Here is a 13,780-nt window from a genome sequence, read left to right as displayed (position 1 = left end):
TCGAGGCACGAAGATGGCGGCTGAGGCGTTGAGGGCTAGGCGCCCCGTGTCCTCCTGCGGGCAGGTGGAGACGCACGGCCGGGCCCGGGGAGCCACCGAGGCCCTGTGTAGCCGGTGTGGAAGAAGGGCGCCCAGAGCTCTGGGTGAGACGCGGGGGGTCAGTCCGCCTGCCGTCACGGGAGCTGAGGAACAGGCAGAGTAGGGAGTGGCTGCGACGGCGAGGGAGCACGGGGCAGCCCAGGCCTCGAGCGCGCAGCCCGCCTTTGAGGTCCTGACGCCAAGGCCTCGAGAGCGGCTTTCCGCCCCTGCTGCGCACTGACTGCCCCACTGATGGGGTCGCAGGTTCGAGAAAGGGGTAATGTGAGAATTTAACCGTCATTCTGTGGTGAAGAAGCAACGAAACTTCATTTTCTTGCATAGTTTTGTTGTGGTAACCAAAGGTTCCTGATATTTAAAAACGGATGTTAGGGGTGGGGGCGGGGGACTTGTTGCTCTCTTGGCTTAAAGCCTTGTTCAGAAGACAGCCCGTTACGTTTTGTGCATCTTGTGTTCAGTCTTGGGCCATCCAGGGAGAACGCGCGCCCATACTCCGCTCACTGAGACTCTCCTCAAGTGAAAACAGGTTCAGTTTATTTGACCCTAACCTCACAGGCCTTAGAGTGCTATGTCTCTGCAGGGGTGTGTTGTTGAAACTAAACTCTTGGAGCTGCCAGAGTCTTATTATCACCCTGTGTAACTGTTACATTTTATACTTTCAAAGTGAAAGTCCATTTTCTCAGTCGCTCCAGGATGGACTCTGCTTGGGAGACCTGAGCGTAGAGAAAATTGGTTGTGTTTTCCTGGGGAGAGGCAAGTTCTCTTACCCGAATTTCGATTGCTGCTGTTTCATAGAAAATCTCCATTATTTGATGATATAGTATTACAAAATAAAGTTTTAGAACATGACATTTTAAAATCACCTGTTCTTTCATACATTTGTATTATAATGCTGAGAAGTACTCAATTGGAAAGATGGTGCCTTTGCATGTGGAATTATCAAAGTGCTTTGTAAGCTGTAATGCAGCCCACGTTATTTCGACTTGTACAGTATCAGAAATCTTTAAAAGGTAAAACAGTTTTGATATCCTTAGTAACAGTATCTCTGGAATTTAAATTAGAGCTTTAAAATTTACCCTGGTTTTAAACAAGTTTTAGATGTTTCATTAGCTTAAAAACTAAATTTCTTTTTTTTTATCAAAAGAATGCAATTGTTTTAATATAAATCAGCAGGAACACTTAATTTTATAGTAAATGAAGCCTCATTTTATCTAGTTTCTTTTCCCATTTTTCTTGCAAAATCTTTTTAAATGACATAACTATAACATATATTTATTACTATAAACTTCAGATTCTACTTAGAGTATTAAAATGTTGGTATTAGATGGTATTTCCCTTCATAAATGCTAAATCTGTGAAAAATAACCTTTATATGGGTCATGTTTGTGTGATAGTAGTAGCATCTGACTTCTGTCCTGTCTTCTGTCTTTGCCAATGTCTTAGATCGTTAAGAGAGGATTTTTTTAAAATTTGAATGTAACTGATTTACAGTGTTTCAGGTGTACAGTAAAGTGAATTAGTTATATCAACACATCTACATATATCCACTCTCTATTTTTTTGTTTTGTTTTGTTTTGGTTCTTTTCTGATTGTAGACCATTACAGAAGTATTGAGTAGAGTCCCCTGTGCTATTATATAGCAGGTTCTTGTTAGTTATCTATTTTATATATCAGATCAGATAAGATCAGTCGCTCAGTCGTCTCCGACTCTGCGACCCCATGAATCGCAGCACGCCAGGCCTCCCTGTCCATCACCAACTCCCGGAGTTCACTCATACTCACATCCATCGAGTCAGTGATGCCATCCAGCCATCTCATCCTCTGTCATCCCCTTCTCCTCCTGCCCCCAATCCCTCCCAGCATCAGAGTCTTTTCCAATGAGTCAACTCTTCGCATGAGGTGGCCAAAGTACTGGAGTTTCAGCTTTAGCATCATTCCTTCCAAAGAAATCCCAGGGCTGATCTCCTTCAGAATGGACTGGTTGGATCTCCTTGCAGTCCAAGGGACTCTCAAGAGTCTTCTCCAACACCACAGTTCAAAAGCAATTCTTCGGCACTCAGCCTTCTTCACAGTCCAACTCTCACATCCATACATGACCACAGGAAAAACCATAGCCTTGACTAGATGAACCTTTGTTGGCAAAGTAATGTCTCTGCTTTTCAATATGCTACCTAGGTTGGTCATAACTTTCCTTCCAAGGAGTAAGCGTCTTTTAATTCCATGGCTGCAGTCACCATCTGTAGTGATTTTGGAGCCCAGAAAAATAAAGTCTGACACTGTTTCCCTATCTATTTCCCATGAAGTGATGGGACCGGTTGCCATGATCTTCGTTTTCTGAATATTGAGCTTTAAGCCAACTTTAGTATGTGTATGTCAGCCCCTTCTCCCAGTTTACCCTTTCCCATCCCGTGGTAACCATAAATTTGCTTTCTACATCCATGACTCTACTTCTGTTTTGTAAGTAAGTTCATTTGTACCCCCCTTTTTTTTAGATTGCACATGTAATTGATATCATATGATATTTGTCTTTCTGTGTCTGACTTCACTCAGTATGACAATCTCTAGGTCCATCCATGTTGCTGCAAATGGCATTATTTTGTTCAAAGAGAAGGTCTTGCCACTTTCTCAAATTGACCCTCACTGTCCCCTTCACAGGATGGGAAGTACAAATTCGCAGATGGAAGTATGATCAAGTAGAAAGAACATTAGACTTGGAAACAGAACTAGATCTGGATTATACCATTTATCCCAGAACACCAAAATGTTTATCCATCTCTAGGTTGTCAAATATGATATCTACAGCCTATTTAGCTGTGATAATTATAATGATCAAATGGAGTATGTCAGATTTTTTATATGATTTTTTCTTTATATGATTGTAAGAGCTGGCAGATTCAAAGTATTATAGGTACCAAATAACTATCTAAATGAATGCAAGCAATATTAATTATCTCTGCCTGGTTTCTCTTTTCTTCTGATTTTTCTCCCTTCTAATTTGTATTGTTTCTCTTGAATTTTAATGTCATCCATTTCTAACTAAATAGATATATTTTTCTATAGAAGAGAATCCCTTTTAATTTTTCCCTTTGCTTATACTGAATATGCATCATTAACAAACTGAAAAGTTTAATTCACAGAAGAATTTCGTCAGTAGGTCACCACCATGAACTTCAATGTGGACATGCTTTTTGTGACCTGTGCTTATTAATGACTGAAGAATACAGCACAATCACATGCCCTGATTGTGAGGTAAGTTTTATTGTTCATATCGATCACATTACAACATAATGTTACAGGTAAAAATGGTAGAGAAATAAAACATACTTCTAATTAGGAACTAAAAACTTGGATATTTGCTGCTGAGTCTTTTAAATAAAGAAACCTAGCAAAAGATAAGGCTTTTCACGTACGTTTTTGTAACTATTCAAAGTGATCAAAAAGAATGCAAGCTTAGGGTCATACACTTATCAGTCTACATCTGTATTTTTTTTTAAAGATTTTTTGATGTGGACCATTTTTAGAGTCTTTATTGAATGGGCCAGAACATTGCCTCTATTTTATGGGGTTTTTTTTTTTTTTTTTTGGCCCCGGGGCATGCGGGATCTTAGCTCCATCCTCTGCATTGGAAAGTGGAGTCTTAACCATTGGACTGCCAGGGAAGTACTAAAATCTCTATCCCCTTTTTCTAAACTGATATCATGTAAGCAAATTTAGAATTTTCCTCTGCCTCTCAACCTTTGTGTGTCATTAAATTTACACTTGTAGAGATGTGTTAAAAAATAAACAACATCCTAAAGTTAACTTTAGAAGTGCTAAAAATAATGCAGTTGCACTAAAACCCATGCACTCAAGATAATGAGAACAAATTAAGGATTTAAAATAAAATTTACTGAACTTTCTTTGCATTTACTACAAATATAAGTATTGCTCGGTTTATATATGTATGTTTCTAGAAAGTTTTCTTAATCTCTATTTAATTCTTAATGTTCCACTTGAGAGATCAGATTTTGAAGATTTGTATCGATTATTTTCTGTGGCAGCATGGCAGACAGTTAATATAGAGGCAGACCACCTGGGATGCAGTCCTAGTTCTTGTGCCCTAATCCTGAGTTTCCTCATTTGTGAGATGGAAATAATACCTGATTTTCTTATAGAATTGTAAAAGTCAAATCTGAATTATGTGTAAGTTCTCTCCAAGTTTTAAAATGTTATGGTTGACCCTTGATTATTTAGATGTGGATTAACTGGTTTGCAGGTTAACCATGATAAAAATACATATGTGAGTAATGAGTTGCTTCAGTCATGTCCGACTGTTTGCTCCTGTATAGACTGAGGCACGTCAGCCTCCTCTGTCCATGGGAGTCTCCAGGCAAGAATACTGGAGTGGGTTACCATTCCCTTCTGCAGGGGATCTTCCCAACCCAGGGATTGAACCTGCATCTCTTATGTCTCCTGCATTGGCAGGCCAGTTCTTTGCTACTAGTGCTACCAAGAATATATATAATAATGCATATTGTTTTTGTTGTTCAGTTGCTCAGCTGTGTCCGACTCTACAACCCCATGGACTGTAGCACACAAGGCTTCCCTGTCCTTCACCATCTCCAGGAGCTTGCTCAAACTTCTGTCCATTGAGTTGGTGATGCCATCCAACCATCTCGTCCTTTGTTGTCCCTTTTTCCTCCTGCATTTGGTCTTTCCCAGAAACAGGGCACGGTCTTTTCTAATGAGTCAGCTCTTCACATCAGTTGGCCAAAGTATTGGAGCTTCAGCATCAGTCCTTCCAATGAGTATTCAGGATTGATTTCCTTTAGGATTGACTGGTTGATCTTACAGTCCAAGGGACTCTCAAGAGTCTTCTTCAGCACCACAGTTCAAAAGCATCGGTCATTTGGCACTCAGGGCTTCCCTGGTGGGTCAGCTGGTAAAGAATCTGCCTGCAATGTGGGAGCCTGCCTGCAATGGTTCGATCCCTGGGTTTGGAAGATCCTCTGAAGAAGGGAAGGGCTACCCACTCCAGTATTCTGGCCTGGAGAATTCCATGGACTGTATAGTCCATGGGGTCACAAAGAGGCAGGACTGAGTGACTTTCACTTTCAGCACTCAGCCTTCTTTATGGTCCAGCTTTCACATACATATATAATAATATGTATATAAACATACAAATATGTGATTTGTGCAGGTTTAAATTACAGCAGACACATTACACACTAGAAGATATTTGTTTTGGAATTATGTACTTTATGAATCATGGCTTTTATTGTGGGAAATTCCTAGTCCCTCTCCCTTTTTTTGACAGTAGCTAGCGGCACCCCACTCCAGTACTCTTGCCTGGAGAATCCCATGGACGGAGGAACCTGGTAGGCTGTAGTCCATGGGGTCGCTAAGAGTCGGGCACGACTGAGCGACTTCACTTTCACTTTTCACTTTCATGCATTGGAGAAGGAAATGGCAACCCACTCCAGTATTCTTGCCTGGAGAATCCCAGGGACAGAGGAGCCTAGTGGGCTGCCGTCTATGGGGTCGCACAGAGTCGGACACAACTGAAGCGACTTAGCAACAGCAGCAGCAGCTCCATAGTTAAGACAAAGGGGAGCCTAGCTCCTGGTTGAAATACAATATCCCTGACAGATTGAGTCTTATGGTGGGTAAAGAGTGAATTAAGGGAAAAGAAAGAGACATTCCACTGTAACTGTCTCTGCTCATGTCTATCCTGTTCTGATATTAAAAAAACAGCAAGTTTATTAGAACAGTAACCTCTTGCCTTTTGTGGCAAATGACTTTGTGTTTAATGGTCTCTTAAAATACTAACATATTATTTTTAGTGTTTTCGTAACATCTAATCAAGTGTTTATATTGTATTTACAAATACTAGTTTTTTATTTTGAAATTTACATTTATGTGTGCTTTTTTATTGAAGTATACTTGGCTTTACAGTGCTGTTACAAATACTGGTTTTTGATTTTAGGATTGTAGCAAATCTATTTTGTATCATTTGACTAGTTCTGCCTCTCACTTTGGGAGACATGTGGTCTGTCCCATCCTACCCGCCTTTTCCCCTTTCTCCCTGTGCTATTATAAGCCACATAATTGACAGAGGACTGTATTCAGTCTTCAAATGCACTAAAGCTGGCCACTGTTTAAAGGAATCCTTCAAGAAACCTTCCTGAAATTGTTACCACTCTTTTATTAGTTTTTTTTTTTTATATATAATTTATTTTTGGCTGCACTGGGTCTTCCTTGCAGCTCGACAGCTCTCTAGTTAAGGCTCTGGCTTGCGGCCCCATGGACTCTCTAGTTGCAGCCCCATGGACTGTAGCCTGCCAGGCTCCTCTGTCCATGGGATTCTCCAGGCAAGAATACTGGAGTGGGTTGCCATTTACTTTTCCAGGATATCTTCCCTTTCCATGAATCGAACCTGGGTCTCCTGCCTTGCAGGCAAATTCTTTACCAACTGAGCTACAAGGGAAGCCTTAAGGCAAGTGCCCTTAGTTGTTCTGCAGCCTGTGGTATCTTAGTTCCGCAACCAGAGGTGGAACTCAAGTCCCCTGCATTAGGAGGCAGATTCTTAACCAGTTGACCACCAGGAAAGTCCCTGTTAGTTTTTAAAGTTTACATTTTTGCTGGTATCTTGTATTTGGAAAAAGATAAGGGAAGAATCAAGTCTAAATTAGTGAAAAGTCTGAATTTATAGACTATTTCCGGATTGAAGTTTATTATTTTTAAATAATGTATATGCTCTAAAAAGTAATACCTATAGTCACATTAGACTTTTGTTGAAGGCCCAGGTGATGCTATTTCAAGCTTAAGCCTATAATGATTCCATTCAGAGTTAATGAGTATGCTTATGTTCTTATTTCTGAGTTTGAGTACATATGAATCAGTCTTTATCTTTCATAGTGGCATGGGTTTTTTAAATAACATCTCTGTTTTTGACTGATACTCTATACCATTCAGTTGCTCAGTCGTGTCCAACTCTTTGAGACCCCATGGACTGCAGCACGCCAGGTCTCCCTGTTCATCACCAACTCCTAGGGTTTACCTAAACTCAGGTCCGTCGAGTTGGTGATGCCATCCAACCATCTCATCCTCTGTCGTCCCCTTCTCTTCTTGCCTTCACTCTTTCCCAGCATCAAGGTCTTTTCCAGTGAGTCAGCTCTTCACATCAGGTGGCCATTGTATCGGAGTTTCAGCTTCAACATCAGTCCTTCCAATGAACACTCAGGACTGATCTCCTTTAGGATGGACTGGTTGGATCTCCTCGCAGTCCAAGAGACTCAAAAGTTTGCTCCAACACCACAGTTCAAAAGCATCAATTGTTCGGCGCTCAGCTTTCATTATATTCCAACTCTCACATACATACATGACTACTGGAAATACCGTAGCCCTGACTAGACGGACCTTTGTTGGCAAAGTAATGTCTCTGCTTTTTAATATGCTGTCTAGGTTGGTCATAACTTTTCTATCAAGGAGTAAGCGTCTTTTAATTTCATGGCTGCAGTGATTTTGGAGCCCCAAAAAATGAAGTGATAGGACTGGACGCCATGATCTTAGTTTTCTGAATGCTGAGCTTTAAGCCAACTTTTTGACTCTCTCCTCTTTCACTTCATCAAGAGACTCTTTAGTTCTTCACTTTCTGCCATAAGGGTGGTGTCATCTGCATATCTGAGGTTATTGATATTTCTCCCTGCAATCTTGATTCCAGCTTGTGCTTCCTCCAGCCCAGCATTTCTCATGATATACTCTGCATATAAGTTAAATAAGCAGGGTGACAATATACAGCCTTGACGTACTCCTTTTCCTATTTGGAACCAGTCTGTTGTTCCATTTCCAGTTCTAACTGTTGCTTCCTGACCTGCATACAGATTTCTCAGGAGGCAGGTCAGGTGGTCTGGTATTCCCATCTCTTGAACTGTTTTCCACAGTTTGTGGTGATCCACACAGTCAAAGGCTTTGGCATAGTCAATAAAACAGAAATAGATGCTTTTCTGGAACTCTCTTGCTTTTTTGATGATCCAGCGGATGTTGGCAATTTGATCTCTGGTTCCTCTGCCCTTTCTAAAACCAGCTTGAACATCTGGAAGTTCATGGTTCACATACTGCTGAAGCCTGGCTTGGAGAATTTTGAGCTTTACTTTGCTAGAATGTGAGATGAGTGCCATTGTGCAGTAGTTTGAGCATTCTTTGGCATTGCCTTTCTTTGGGACTGGAATGAAAACTGACCTTTTCCAGTCCTGTGGCCACTACTGAGTTTTCCAAATTTGCTGGCATATTGAGTGCAGCGCTTTCACAGCATCATCTTTCAGGATTTGAAATAGCTCAGCTGGAATTCTATCACCTCCACTAGCTTTGTTCGAAGTGAAGCATTCTAAGGCCCACTTGACTTCACATTCCAGGATGTCTGGCTCTAGGTCAGTGATCACACACCATTGTGATTATCTGGATTGTGAAGATCTTTTTTGTACAGTTCTTCTGTGTATTCTTGCCACCTCTTCTTAACATCTTCTGCTCCTGTTAGGTCCCTACTGTTTCTGTCCTTTATTGAGCCCATTTTTGCATGAAATGTTCCCTTGGTATCTCTCATTTTCTTGAAGAGATCTCTAGTCTTTCCCATTCTATTGTTTTCCTCTGTTTCTTTGCACTGATCACTGAGGAAGGCTTTCTTATCTCTCCTTGCTATTCTTTGGAACTCTGCATTCAAATAGGTGTATCATTCCTTTTCTCCTTTGCTTTTGGCTTCTCTTTTCACAGCTATTTGTAAGGCGTCCTTAGACAGCCATTTTGTATTTGTGCATTTCGTTTTCTTGGAGATGGTCTTGATCCCGTCTCCCGTACAATGTCATGAACCTCCGTCCATAGTTCATCAGGCACTCTGTTTATCAGATCTAGTTCCTTAAATCTGTTTATCACTTCCACTGTATAATCATAAAGGGATTTGATTTAGGTCATACCTGAATGGTTTATTGGTTTTCCCTACTTTCTTCAATTTAAGTCTGACTTTGGCAATAAGGATTTCATGATCTGAGCCACAGTCAGCTCCCGGTCTTGGTTTTGCTGACTGTATAGAGCTTCTCCATCTTTTGCTGCAAAGAATATAATGAATCTGATTTCAGTGTTGACCATATGGTGATGTCCATGTGCAGAGTCTTGTCTTGTGTTGTTGGAAGAGGGTGTTTTCTATGACCAGTGTGTTCTCTTGGGAAAACTATTAGCCTTTGCCCTGCTTCATTCTGTACTCCAAGGCCAAATTTGCCTGTTACTCCAGGTGTTTCTTGACTTCCTACTTTTGCATTCCAGTCATATTAATGGTTAATAATAACCATTCTATAGTTATATACAGCAATATGACAGGTTTTGTTTAAGAATGTGACCATACTTAGATTCCATTACAGAAATACTGGCATTTTATTGATCATTTGGACTAAAGATCATAAGTCTAAAAATATATTGGGCCATGAGAAAATGACAAATTAACCCATCATAGGTGATTAATATATATTAAAATCACATGTGGATTGGAATAACCTACAAATTGAAAATGTAAACTAGAAGAGACTATAGGTAATTGTTTAATCTTGGGTGGAGAAGCCTTGTTATTCATCACTGAAGTCAGAACCCACAGAAGAAAGTGAAAGTCACTCAGTCAGGTTGGACTCTTTGCAACCCCATGGACTGTACAGTCCATGGTATTCTCCAGGCCAGAATACTGAAGTGGGTAGCTGTTTCCTTCTTCAGAGTATTTTCCCAACCCAGGGATGGAACCCAAGTCTCCCACAATGCAGGCGGATTCTTTACCAGCTGAGCCACCAGGGAAGTCAGAAGCCACAGAGAAAATGCTGTCTAAATTTGCCCACTATTTTTCTGTTACACGTAGCAGAAAACAAACAAGCAAAAATACCACCATAAATAAAACTTAAGCAACAAGCTATTCTGGAGTAGGGGGAATAAAATCTTTATTGTATATATCAGAAGTTAAGACTCTCACAATTTTAACTGAAATCTTTTAAATCAGTTTTATTTAATATTTTCTTAAATTTTCTGGGTGAAATGTCCTGTATCAAATCTGTTGGTAGTAACAATAACCTCTTACTATGAAATGCCAGGCCAATGGGGCGTAAATGAGGAGGTGGATAGAAATTAAGATTTTAGCCCTGATTTTTAGGGGGTGCTCTTAAAAATATTTGATGCAATCTGTTTTTGTTTTTTTTTTTAAAGTAACACTTTTCCTTTATTATCTAATAATAGATAACTGTCTTTGGTACATTATACTTAAAAGCTTGCCAGAACATCCTCTTCCCCACCAAACATTAACCCCACTTTAACATTTAGTAGTCTGCTACATTCCTTCCAGCATTAACCTATTGTCATAAATGTCTCCTACATAATTTTTAATGGGTGTACAATAAACCATGGTACATCAATGCTATAATATAATCTCTTTATGATAAACACTAGGTGGCTTCAGGTTTTTTCACTAGGGTTTTGCACAATTCCTCAAACTCACTCCCACCAAAAAAAAAGTTCCACCAGCAGGTTCTGTTAATTATTATGTCTAAAAAAAATCTATGTTTGTATTTGTCATATTTTTTTAATGTTTGGCAGTTTAATGGACAAAAAATGGGTATCTGTTTTAAATTGAAATTCCCTGAATACTAGTGAAATTGATCAATCTTTCATGTTAACTTCTCAGCTCTTTATGGAAAATCTTTAAGAGATCCTTCCAGGTCCTTTCCATATTTTCCTTTTGAATTATATTTTTCTTAAATTGTAAGACTACTTCATGTGATAGAGATATTAACACTTTGTTCTTTGTGTTTTAACTCTTTTCTCCCAGTTTTTCACATTTAATTTTTTTATATTTAACCATTCAGAAATGTTTCCTTTTTCATTTGTTTTATCCCCCTCCTTCATGGCTTCTAAGTTTTCTTTGATTAGTCAAAACTTTCATCTCAGAGGTATACATTATTTTATTTTTTTAATACATTTATCTTTTATTTTTTAGGAAGGTCCCTATTAGGTCCCTTTCTAATATATTTTATATGATGTAAGGTGGTTATGTAACTTTCTTCTTCAGAATGATTAGCTGATCCATACCATTTATTGGATTATCTTTTTTTTTTTTTTTAAAGGTCTTAGTTTATTCTCTCTCATGAAAAATCTGCAGTCACCACAGATACAGTCACTACAGAATCTTTACTGCTTCTTGCCAGGACCAGCATTGGCCTTTGCATTCCCCCTGACTTTTTTCATTCTATTCTTGCATTCCTTTTGCTGTTTTCTTGAGGTCTTTTTCTTCTCATCTAGGCTGTGTCTTAGAAGCCTGTGTTTGGGCTCATTCTTTGTGTAATCCAAGGATTCATAAACCATGCCAAAGCCAGTTGTCTTGCCACCACCAAAATAGATTCTGAATCCAAATACAAAAATGACATCTGGTCTTGTACATTTTGGCTAGTTTTTCCTGAATTTCTGTTCTGGTTACTGTTGCCTTCCCAAAGTAAAGAACCTAGATTACCATTTATTTCCACTGAAGTAGTCGGTTGGTCATGAATTTCCTGGTCTGTTACTGTGTCATTCATGATGGCACCTATCTTCAGGCAGCCAGAGAGTTAAAGAGCTTTTTTGTCTATTTAATTGAAATCCAAAATCACTGCAGATGATGATTGCAGCCATGAAATTAAAATACGCTTACTGGAAGAAAAGTTACGACCAACCTAGACAGCATATTAAAAAGCAGAGACATTACTTTGCCAACAAAAGTCTGTCTAGTCAGGGCTGCAGTTTTCCAGTAGTCAGGTATGGATGTGAGAGTTGGACTCTAAAGAAAGCTGAGTGCCAAAGAATTGATGCTTTTGAACTGTGGTGGTGGAGTAAACTCTTGAGAGTCCCTTGGACTGTGAGGAGATCCAGCCAGTCCATCCTAAAGGAGATCAGTCCTGAGTGTTCATTGGAAGGACTGATGTTGAAGCTGAAACTCCAGTACTATGGCCACCTGATGTGAAGAGCTGACTCATTGGAAAAGACCCTGATGCTGGGAAAGATTGAAGGCAGAAGGAGAAGGGGAACTCAGAGGATAAGATTGTTGGATGGCATCGCCGACTCAATGGACATGAGTTTGGGTAAACCTCAGGAATTGGTGATGGACAGGGAGGTGTGGCGTGCTGCAGTCCATGGGGTCTCAAAGAGTTGGACATGACTGAGCGAATGAACTGAAAATATTTTAGTTCTGTTTATTTTATTTATTTATTTTTAGTTCTATTTAGTTGATAGTTGCCAAATTACTGATTTCCTCAAAAATTAAAATAGGATATAAATGTCACTTAAGTATGTTTTTCTTTGACTTAAAGATGATGTAAGGATCTTTTCATTTTTCTATGAATAGCACACTAGTTTTTTTGAATTCTGTATAAACAATTTACTGAATGATTTTTTGGTTTTTTGTTTTTAATCTTTTGTCCTAAGGTTGCTACAACTATAAGTACAAAACAAGAATACTGCCCAATAGATGGATATATTAAAGAAGATTCTTTTATGGAAAAATTGCCGCCTAAAAAGTATGGTCCATGTGCACTTATTTTAGTATTTAAAATTCATTGTATTTCTGAAAGTTATTTTAGAGTTATTGATAAAAGGTCATTCTTATATCCGTATCTCTAACCCATTGTTTACAGAATGCTCTTTAAGTTTATAATTTGTCTGAGCTGTTAATGAAGTGGAGAATCCAACTCCTAAAGAAGCAGCATTAGTATGTACTCATTTAAAGTGAGGGGAAACAATTCACAATTACCATTTCTTCACCCTACTTAATTCTTTAAGTCTCTTTTGCATACCTCAGCTCTTCCAGATTATTTGCTGCTCTGTGGTTCTTCATGGCCTAGCCAATAAAATCCAAAATCCTTTAGGCTAGCATTCCTGACTTTTCACATGACTGCTGCAGGTCCTCTGTCCAGGTTTAAATGGGTGCTTAGAAACCAACAGAACAGTTATTTATTTAGAAAATAAAACGACTTAGCTAAAGTCTACTTATTGCTTATTGATAGAGCCAGAGGTAGAACTCAGGCTTACTGAATGCCAGTACTGCTCCCACCTCCTCTATTTGTATTCCATCAATCACTTCCTCCGTAACCTCTGAGTGGAATGATTAGAATAAATCTTTAGGAATCTTTGTGGCTGCATGAGAGTCAGTGGCCATAACAATTGGGACATCTTCAGGAATCTAGCAGTTGACTTACCAGGTGAGGGAGGCTGACTTTTTTTTAAAGAGTGCTAAGGATTATGCACCCACTTCAGAGGAGGGAGCCCTTGCTCAGCTCTAGCCAGTTTCTGCTATGTGTTAAGATATCCCAGTGGTGCCAGGTTATCCTTCTCAAGACAAAACAGAAATCTGGAATTTCTTTGTGAAGCTTTCTTGTTTTTTAAACATGAAAGCCAAATCTGATTGTAGTTTTGTCTAGATGGCATGTAGTGTCAAATATGGTTGCAAAGTGAAATTTTACTTTCATAAGTAGATGAATCTGTTTTAGGTATCCCAGTTTTTTCCAAATTGCCAGTTTTCAAATTAGTTCTCCATGTCAAGTATACTTAGGTTAAAAACTCTTATTTCCTAATTTCAGTAGAGTTTGGTTTAAATAGTGATATGCTTTAAAATAGAAGTGTTCCTTGATACATGATGCATTGCCTTCCTGGTTTT

The 13,780-nt window shown here is 39.2% G+C and overlaps 1 protein-coding gene and 1 pseudogene across 5 annotated transcripts in view; one reads left to right on the top strand and one right to left on the bottom strand.

The window, feature by feature from the left end:
• Nucleotides 1-13,780, top strand: part of RNF17 (ring finger protein 17) — a 110,608-nt gene continuing 96,828 nt past the window's right edge. For 3 of the 5 annotated variants that reach the window (XM_070800321.1, XM_070800320.1, XM_070800323.1), the window contains exons 1-3: nt 1-143; nt 3,248-3,345; nt 12,553-12,644. In XM_070800321.1, the coding sequence (XP_070656422.1) occupies nt 14-143; nt 3,248-3,345; nt 12,553-12,644 (320 nt within the window). In that variant the 5' untranslated portion in view covers nt 1-13. Of the gene's footprint in view, nt 144-183; nt 1,107-3,247; nt 3,346-12,552; nt 12,645-13,780 lie in introns of those variants that run through there. The other 2 variants (XM_019971872.2, XM_070800322.1) reach the window with 2 other exon arrangements.
• On the bottom strand, nt 11,190-11,669 carry LOC109567125 (small ribosomal subunit protein eS24-like; annotated as a pseudogene).

The sequence above is a fragment of the Bos indicus genome, chromosome 12 (assembly GCF_029378745.1).
Source record: "Bos indicus isolate NIAB-ARS_2022 breed Sahiwal x Tharparkar chromosome 12, NIAB-ARS_B.indTharparkar_mat_pri_1.0, whole genome shotgun sequence".
Lineage (NCBI taxonomy): Eukaryota > Metazoa > Chordata > Mammalia > Artiodactyla > Bovidae > Bos > Bos indicus.
Note: the sequence above shows the minus strand (reverse complement) of the source record. Positions and strands in the feature narration are given on the sequence as shown.